General features: G+C 49.3%; 1 protein-coding gene across 3 annotated transcripts in view; it reads left to right on the top strand.

Annotated features, from left to right (window-relative positions):
- Stk3 (serine/threonine kinase 3) overlaps positions 1 to 9,549 on the top strand; it is a 307,706-nt gene that overhangs the window by 237,972 nt on the left and 60,185 nt on the right. Inside the window, exons 11-12 of one of the 3 annotated variants that reach the window (XM_050161795.1) lie at positions 5,818 to 5,987; positions 8,962 to 8,989. The exons of 1 other annotated variant lie outside the window; for it this stretch is intronic. In XM_050161795.1, coding sequence (XP_050017752.1) covers positions 5,818 to 5,987; positions 8,962 to 8,974 — 183 coding nt within the window. In that variant the 3' untranslated portion in view covers positions 8,975 to 8,989. Of the gene's footprint in view, positions 1 to 5,817; positions 5,988 to 8,961; positions 8,990 to 9,549 lie in introns of those variants that run through there. One more of the 3 variants, XM_050161789.1, reaches the window with a different exon arrangement.

Raw genomic sequence — 9,549 nt, 5'->3', positions numbered from 1 at the left:
TTTTTTTTTTTTTTTTTTTTTTTTGGTTTTTCGAGACAGGGTTTCTCTGTGGCTTTGGAGCCTGTCCTGGAACTAGCTCTTGTAGACCAGGCTGGTCTCGAACTCACAAAGATCCTTTTGCCTCTGCCTCCCAAGTGCTGTGATTAACTATAAGTCAGTGTTAGCTACGGTCATAAAGACGCAATTACAATGTGAAGTGTCCTATCCTGCCCACCTGTGTTTGACCACTTGTTTCCCAGCAGGCCGTGTTGTCAGGGAGGTTGTGAGAACCTTTAGGAGGCGTGGCTGGAAGGACTGGATCACTAGGGGGTGGACCTTGTGGGTCATAACCCGCCCAGTTCCAGCCTTAGCCTTTGCTTCAAGGTCTGCTGAGGTGGACAAGCCTTGCCACAGACTCTCACCGCATTGGACAGTGCCCAGCCCTCCTGCTTTCCCACCTTGGTGGACTGTGTCCCCTCAAACTGTGAGCTAAAAGACTACGTCCGTCGGGCCTTTGCTCACGGCACCCTGAAAACACAGACATGAACGCTGTTTTAAGAAACCGTGGTGTTTTTAATCTAGGAGTGAATCAACAACAAATACACGAAGACTAGTTCAAGTTATTGGCCCACTGTGGCTGGGATCAGTTGCCATGGGGACCCACCGACACGGGTGGGGCTGCTACTGTGAGACCCGCAACCGTGTTGCCTTTGAATCCCATGCATTAAGTGCTGCTGGAAATACAAAAACGTCACAGGAAGGCCCACGCAAGGAACCCGAGAGGAGGACTTTGAGCAGTGTCAGTAGTTCACGGGGAGGTTTCAGGGACGATGGAGAAAACACCGTGAGGTGTTGTGCGTGCAGAGGACTTGCAGCTTTAAAGCCAGCAAATGTCTGATTTAGTGGCTGTCCATCTTACTGCTCCAGAGGGAGAGTAGCCAGGATTTATATAGCGCATCTGTAACTAGAAGTGTGTCACCAGCACAGACGTCTTCCCGTGCGGCTGCGGGAGGAGGGGCTGCAGTAAAGCCTCCCCCGGGGGAGCCATAGGATCTAGCGAGGATGATTAGAAGTACTCGTACCAATCCTTGTGGGAGAAGGATCGGCAACCTTTGGCGATAAGGGACGGCGCAGCCTGAAAGCTGATGTTAGACTGGGTGGGCTTCCTCAATTTCCTTTATTGCCGTAACCAATCAAAGCCGTTTGACTTCCCTGTGAGCAAGGTTGACCAGCACAGATCAAGCTGCCCTTGAGGGATAACTAAACCTTTAAGCAAGACTCATAGGTAGTGGATGGGGCCACAGACTAGGGACGTCTGGAGAGCCCTAACCCAAAGAGCCATTCCTACTCTAGTGCGCCATCTGCAGGAGATGAAGGTGAAGGCCAGGGGGCACACAGCTCTTCCTGTGTTTTCGCAGGGGGGGAAGCCCTCAGTGTCTCAGGGTTTCTTTGCACCAAACAACGCTGAGTCAAACAACCTTCTAAGATTTTCCAAACCTCTCTCAGCTGCGTGGTTTTTAGTGTAACAACCACCAAGATATCCCATTATCTCTAGATCAGGGTTTTTTAATTTCCCCCCTAATATCCAAAATTAGAAACAATTTGGAAAAACTTCAGAAATATAAACGTAGAGAAAATAAATAAGACTGATTCAAGGGCTTATATCTAAGTGAAATCTGATCCCTGAGCCTTTCCCTTGAATCACTTCTTTCTTCCCGGGTGTGTGGCACTCTCGAGCTGAGGAGGGGACCTCTGTGTTGGGGAACACGAGTGCTTTCTCTACCACCCAGCTTGGCCCAGAAATCATTTCATAGATGAGGTGTAGGAGATTGCCCTGAGCTCAGACAGCTGGGAATGAGTCAGAAGAACCAAAGGGCACAAGGCCACAGAGTTGCGTTTTTTAAGCCTTAAAGTTGAACCACATGGGTTGGCGCATGGGTCAGAAAATGTCGAATTAGAAAATTCAATTTGCAGATTGCTGTAGCTGAGTCCTAAGTGGGATTTGGAGATTGGCTGTTGGTCACGCTGGTCTGTGGCGCTCTGGGTCCCTGTTTGTATGAAGTGTAGGTGGGGGTCTCACTTGGCCATACAGCATGGAAGGAGTTTGGTGGTGGAGTTGCCTTGGCAGAGAAGAGAAGAGCAGGCTGAAGAGAAGGGGATAATGGAGAGTCAGTTTCTCTGGGGCCTCCCATGCTGGCAGAGGGCTCATACAGAAAACCAAACAGTTGATGACACGCTGGGTACATCAAGGCTGCCTCGGAGCCAATGGAACATCATGGGATATCCTGGCCTACTCTCTCTGCACAGAGCCCGTTACAGCTCTTGCATATCATGAGTTGGTGCCTGTGGACACTTCCTCTCCACCACTAGTAATTGAATTCTTCAAGGGACATGAGCAGTACTGGGTTTCCAGAGCATCGTCTGAGTGATCCCAGGCTATGGGGCTTGGTCAACCGTTTCAGGATGATGGACCCCATGGGAGAAAGACAAGCAAAAGAATTCCAGGTTACTGGTTCTTTTGTAGTCTCGAGAAGGGAAACCAAGTTAAAGAAAAAAATAGGAGTCTGCATAGCAACGGAGACATTCTCTTTTAAACTTAAAATTGGGTCATACGGTAGGTGACACGGTTGGGTAATAGGATCGTGTATCTAAATTCAGGACTGGCCTAGAAAAAAAATTGCTAAAACAGAGCCAGGTTAGCCTGATTGAAGGTCTCGCTTGCTGAGATTCCTGGCCATGCACACTTGTTTATTCAGCCTATTGTCTAAGCAGAACAGGAACCCACAGACTGTTTTATAATGGCAGCAGGAACTTTGCCAGCCAGCGGCTGGCTTTGCATTATTTTGTGATCTAAGGTTTTGAGGAGGTTGTGTCACCGAGGTCTGTTTAGAATGCAAATGATTGCTTAGTCTCGTAAAGGTTTTAAGAGTGTATTTTAATCATCGAGTCTTCCCCTAAGCTCAGCATCATATTCATGAATAAATTGTGGTGCCTTTGATTCGACAGAAATTGGGTGGACTCGCTGAATTAATGCACTTTTCTTTTCTTCTGGTCCTTCTCAGAACCATGGCAGTGTGCACTGCCATCAGCTTTGTGAAATGCAGATGGAGTGTAATTTCCCAAAATTGATCTGTTCAACATCACTGAGTTTCAGCTATTTGCATTCTTATGCCAGAATCAAATTTAGCTTATTATTATTGTCGTGGAAAATAATTATAATCCTTTAATTGTCACAGTGCTTGACAATTTAAAAAATTCACCAATCTTCCTTAGTTCCTCCTGTACACTAACCTTGAGGACTAAGCAGAGTTGGGTTATCACCCGGCCTCCAATCCCAAAACTAGTCTCTGTTTCCAGAGGGATCAACTGAGGTTCTCAAAAGCTAAGTGACTTTCTCTAGCCAAGGATGTCTGCCCATCCCACGGTCTGGCCAAGGTCTGCAAGGTGGGCTCAGTCATCTTCAGTGTGCAGTTCACTCTGGGAAGGACGGATGTGGGCACAATTCCCGACAAAGGGATGGCACCCATGTGGCCCTTTTCTCCTCCTGTCTCTAGGTGATGCAGAATCTATCTGGGGGTCTTGAAGTCCAGTAGGGCTAGATTCTGACTAAACAAGCTTCTCCTTCAACCAGTCTGGAACTCCAGGCCTCAACTCACAGCACACGCACAAGTACACACACGCAAACACATTACATGTGCACATTCGTATGTGCTGGCAGATGCTAGCTCCTCTAAATGCAAAATCCGTAGCAGGCTAAGAAGAAAATGCCTCTTTCCCAGCAGTGGCTATTTTGGTCTTTAAAATCAGCCCCTGCCACAAGCTCATGACAACTTGCTCTTCATATCTAAACTTTGCAATGCCTGAGTCCTTGACTTTCATTCCCTGGTGGTTCTCACTTGCCGGTGGCCTTATACACGGCATTTGGTTCCTTCGGCCCCTGGGCCTCTCTCTGCTTAGCGTGTCCTCCCCTCTTCTCCCTTTAGTGATCCTTTTGCCCAGAAGATATTAGCAATGTTCTAGGACTGTTTCTATTTGGTTCTTGTGCTTCCCTGGCACCTTGAACCCCGAGTGGGGTTGTATGGGACGGCCAGGTATCAGTGGTGTGGCCTCTTCTGTCGTGCGGCGCAGCTGGGACTCACCTCTGCTGCCACCTTGTCCAACTTCCTCACAGAAAGGGACGTTTCCATTCTGTGTGTTGTAGGATAACTAGATCAAACATGCCTGAGTATCGATGACAGACACTCCAGAAAGAATCAAAATACCCCACCAGTTCTCTGGAGAAATGGCACACCACATCACACACACACACACACACACACACACACACACACACACGCCAAAGACTTGGAGGCAAATATCTGGTTCAAGTTCAGGGAGAGTGAGGCAGACCAGTGGGTCTCAGTCCTTTCTCCCACGATCTCGTGTTCTCAAGAGGACTGCATACCTCCAAGCTATGTCTGAGGAAGGAAAAGACAAAGGCAAACTTTCCCTCCTAGCTCATTGGTTGATACTGAGTCATATGACTTCTAGCTGCAAGAGTTGTTGGAGAAACGAAAAGAAAAAAAAAAAAAAAACCAGCATCCTTTAACCTTTCCAAGTCCCTATGGTTGACACAAATAAGAGAAAGGGGAATAAGAATGGAGGATTGATTTAATCAGATTTAAAAGGAAAAACGTAGAGTATTTCTTTCATCCAGAAGTAATGGAGGAAGTCTGTGTCCTTCATACCCACAAGACTTTGGGTCTCTCCCAAAGACCAGGTGCCTACCGTGTGAAACATTACAATGCATGGGCAGATAGAGAAATAAACATTCATTCAGCAGACACACGTCAGGCTGAGCGCCCATCCGCAGCTGCACAGAGGTCATCCTGGACAGGAGCGGTTCTGCGTGGCAAGATGCCGGAAAGGAAGGTTTCTGTGAGCTGAAGGCAGTATAAGATGTTACAGTTACTAGGCTGTGGGGTGTCTATCTTTTACCTCCTACCTGAGGGCATCTTTCAGATGGAGATAAATTCCCCGCAGTGGTAGTGTTACCCCTCCACATCACCATCACTTGGCACAAGGTTACCGTGCCCCACTGAGTTCCAACTCTAATGGACACTCTTGGACGACGTTTTCCCATGCAGAACATCAGCAGTGAATTCTTTGGACGTCTTAGCTGAGTAGAAGGCAGACTAAGGTTATGGGGATTTGCAGACTTTCCAAGGACAGAAGGCCCTTCTGAGAAAACAGGGCCAAGAACAGGGGTTCTGGTGCCTGACTGCCCTGGGTTACCTTGGAAGGGCGCGCTGCAGGCACAATCATAGGGCACAGCAACAGGGCCTCCTTTCCCCCCGCCATCAAACTGGGAACTGAAGAGATTAAAGAGTGGCTGGACAATGGGGCAGACTGTCTGAATTCAGAACTTGTCCTTGACTTGACCGTAGCTTTTATGTGATCGGCTTGTGAAGTTCTAGTTAGACATGGCTCTTGTATCCAGCCCATTATATGGGCGGATGAGAACCTACTGTCAGGTTTCAAAGCAGCTGCGGGGGGGGGGGGGGGACCCAAGTGGCTTTGCTATGTAGCAGAGCAGCAAGACCCAACATTCTAGCAAGAGGACAGAGCTGGAGGCGGCTGTGGTCACTGTAAACAGAGGGGACACATTTGAAAGGAATAACAAGAAGAGGAGTCCCCAAGTTCAGTCTCTAACCCTTGCCCTAGAGTTTATCTGACCCCTAAACAGGGCACACAGAGATCTGGACTGCCACCCAAGTAGCTGAATGTGAGGCTTCTGTTCAACCAAGTCACTCTTGCTGAGAAAAAAAAAATAAAGAAAATCTGCATATATCCCCACAGCCACTCTGGATGGAAGGAGCCATTTCTACCGCGTTAGAGGTGTTTGCAGCCCAGACAGTGGGTCCCCAGGAACGTCCTCTGGCTCGTATCTACCTGTGCTATAGTATCGCAGCAGCTCTGCCTACAGAAACCTGCTGTTTGTGCCTGAAGCAGGCCAGAGGGACACCACGGTGAGTAGGGGTCCCCAACTCCTAACAGTTACAAATAGCATCGTTATTCCAAAAGAGGAGAGGAGAGGTGGCTGACTCCAGACTCTTGCCAAATCCTCCCAGTAAGATCAGTGTCTTTTGGTGCCCACCTCTCACTGGCTTCTCCCTCTTCCACCACACATGCTTCCCAGATGGCATTTCCTAAGATCACCTTGAAACTGCTTGCCTCTAATCTCAAGGGATGCTTCTCCTAAGATGCTGGGGCACTCTAGGCTCAGATAATAAAGTATGACATCTAGGGTTGCCAGGTAACCTCCTGTCCTGGACTTTGTCTGAGCCCTGGAGTCAAGGGTAGTCATGAAGGCAGGAGTTGGTGGATGGGTTGTTTGGGAAGGGAGGACTTGGCTGCTCTTGGCCTCTCTCAAGAAGGAGCAGCTGTGGGGGCAGCTGAGTGACAGATTGATAACCCAGTTGTGAATTCTTCACAATTAGCTCAAGGCCCAGGGAAGTCTTCAAAGGAAAGGTCAGAGCCTCCCTGATGTCTTCTGCCCAGCATGGGTCTTCCACCTCAGCTTCGGGAAAGGGCCAGCAGATGCTGGTCTCCAGGGGTTCTACTTAGTGAATGCTATGGAGAACTGGCTCCATGTCCCTCCTAGGAAAGAGTGACTTTCCACCTGATGAAGTCCCCTCAGGTTCAGAGGACAGACAGACTGCTCCCAAGCACATCCCCCTTCCCCAGATGGCCCCAGCAGAAACAGCTCTCAGGGCTCGGGATAAACACTCCAGGGGAGACAGATGACGCAAGCCTGCTGAGCTCACCAGGAGCCGGCTTAGCCTCCCCCCCCCCCCCCCCCCCCCCCCCCCCCCCCCCCCCCCCCCCCCCCCCCCCCCCCCCCCCCCCCCGCCCCCGCCCCCCCCCCCCCCCCCCCCCCCCCCGTGGCTGGAAAGCGAAGCTCTCTTGATCTACAGACAGGCAGAGGGCCTCCTTTATGGCTTTTCTCTGCCCTCCAGGGACACAGAACTTTGCCTTCCTCACAGAACCCATCCCCACCAGGCAAACAAACCAATCACAGACTCCAGAAGGCTCCCGCCTCTTCAGCTCACTAAAGGAGATGAGTGAACAGTATATCAGTCACTGGGTCTGGCTCAAGAATGCAGGTCCCAGGGAGCCTCTTCACAGAGAGATGTCAGTTTGGATAAAGGATTCAGTTATATATCCAAACTGTTCAGAGAGTTGGGTGGGCCCGGATTCAGATCCACATTTTTCTTCTCATCAACATCCCTTATGCAAAAGGCTGCATCTGTAAAAACCAGGGACGTCTCACGGGTGCCGTAGGATTAGAGGTGCTGTGTTTATGCAGCTGCTGTGCAAATCAAAGCTGCATTCATGCTAATGGTGCCTGGGGAAAGGCTTGAGCAGCAAGGATAGTGTGATCCCTCCTCGTGATATATCCAACAAAGCATCTTCAGAGGGGGTGACGGCTTTCACGGCTGTTCATGGCTCCAAGGTCTCAGATCATGAGAGAGGCTATACTGCCTTCTTGACCTAGCTTCTTAGAAAGCCTGTAGAGTGATTTCTGTTGCATCCTGTAAGTCAAAGCAGTCAAAAGGCTCACCCAGGATCATGAGGGGAAGACCCAGCCCCCACCTCCCAAGGGAAGAGTTGCAGAGATCTAGAATGAGCGTGTGGGGTTAAAAACACTGTTGTGGACATTTTTGGAAAATACAGTCTGCCGTTAGACATTTCACAGATGCTGAGGGGCAGGGCAGTCCTCAGCTGATATCTGAGTTACAATCAAGAAAAAAAAAAGAGCACTACTATTTTTTTAAGACAAAATATTAACAGAACTAGACTTCAATTCAAACTAAGATCATTTGGAAGAATAGGGATAATGAATAGAGACTTTTATTATGGCAGATTTACCAGAATCGACTGTGAAAATCATAATGAAAATGTACAAGCCATAAGAAAAATGTTTCTCTCTTGTTCAGAACTTTCTGGATAGGGCCAGCCGTGCTGGAAGTACACCAGGGGAGACCTGGAAGGAGCCCCCGAAGTTAGGCCAGACCTTGGCTGTTGGTGGGGACTGCCGAGGAGGAGGTCAGGGCAGATCTGGCTAGAGCAGAAAGGACAAGTCACATAGCACAGTCTTCTAACCACCATCTGCTCTCCTGCACGTGGTCTCTCACCAGTGACACCTTAGGGACACGGGCTTGAGGGCCTGTGAGTCTCCTATTCCACTTGGTGCTTCAGCAAGTGAGTCAAGGGCTTGCAGGCCTTGGCCTCTTCTTACCACGGCAATGCTGGAGACCATCTTCTGCAAAGGCTTCTCCATGCTGGGCACTCACGCCCGTCCCCATTGCTCTGGCTTTCCGATAAGCCTGCATTGTGAGTTCCTGTAGTAAGACCTGGAATCCCTGTCAAGGGACCTGGATGAACCCTCAGATCATATAGACTGGAATGTGGGGAAGCTGCCCTTTTTCACCATATCTTCCACGGTCTCAGGGTTGAAGCAGGGAAGTGGCCTCCATGTTGAGAGAAACCATGAGACTGCATTTGGGCTCAGAGAGAAAGAATACTTTGATTAATGGGAGTGGAGTTCTGGCAGTGACACACATTTAAAAACCGATCCTAATTCAGCTTTAGCTCTCTGGGCAACAAGACCAAGAGAACTCCTCTCTCGGCACCCAGTCATCTCCCCTCTCCTCCCAGATCCTCATGGTTGACATCCTATGGCCTCTGGGACTCATCTGCCCTTCCATAATCCACACCTCCACCTCCCACACCCCAACTGACTGCTGACCTCACGGTGATGCTTTGACCACTTCTTATTACGGATTCTGTGGGTTTGGAGGGCAGTAGGTCAAGGCTTCCTGTCTTCTCTTTTAACACGTTGTCGTGGTGTTCTTTTGTAGACGCCTGTAATGCAAGGCCCGCAAAGACCTTAGCCTCGAAGACTTACAGCGCCTCTCTTTTTGACTATTTGTTTCACAGGTTGGAAAAATGAGGCCCAGAAAAGGGCCTCTATCAGCACCTCTACTAGGACTAGCAGAGAGGCCGATTTGGGGTGTGGCACATGCCTGATCCCCCTGCAGCTCCCTTGCTTGCAATGGGCAGGCCACTCCAGAGATCATGCCAAGGAGTGTCAAACAGGAACGTGTCTTCCTCCTTGAAATACGTTACAGATCAGCAGACAGGCCCATCAAGACCCCAGCAATGCAGTTTGCCCAAAGCCTAGCACACAGCAACTCAGAAACATATGTGGTGAGCAATAACAGTCATAAATTTTATGAGATTATGTGTTCCTAATGTGAGATTTCAAGCTGATGTGTTTGTTGCGCTATGCCAAGCTTCAGTGTGATTCAATCAAGTGGTACTTAATCTTCCCTTGTTTCCTCTGGGTGAGGGTGAGTCACGGAGCATGTCTCTGGTCCAGTCTGCTGAGCTAATTTACCCCAAGTATTCTGATGGAGCGGTGATTTGTTTCCTCTGAATGTTCAGAGTTTATTTGCTTATATCATTAGCGGAGTCTGGACCACATGTAGTGAAAGTCTGCAGCCACGCGAAGGCCTAGGGTGCCCT

Source organism: Alexandromys fortis, unplaced genomic scaffold, assembly GCF_014885135.2.
Source record: "Alexandromys fortis isolate MF-2015 unplaced genomic scaffold, M_Fortis_MF-2015_v1.1 scaffold_17, whole genome shotgun sequence".
NCBI lineage: Eukaryota > Metazoa > Chordata > Mammalia > Rodentia > Cricetidae > Alexandromys > Alexandromys fortis.
Note: the sequence above shows the minus strand (reverse complement) of the source record. Positions and strands in the feature narration are given on the sequence as shown.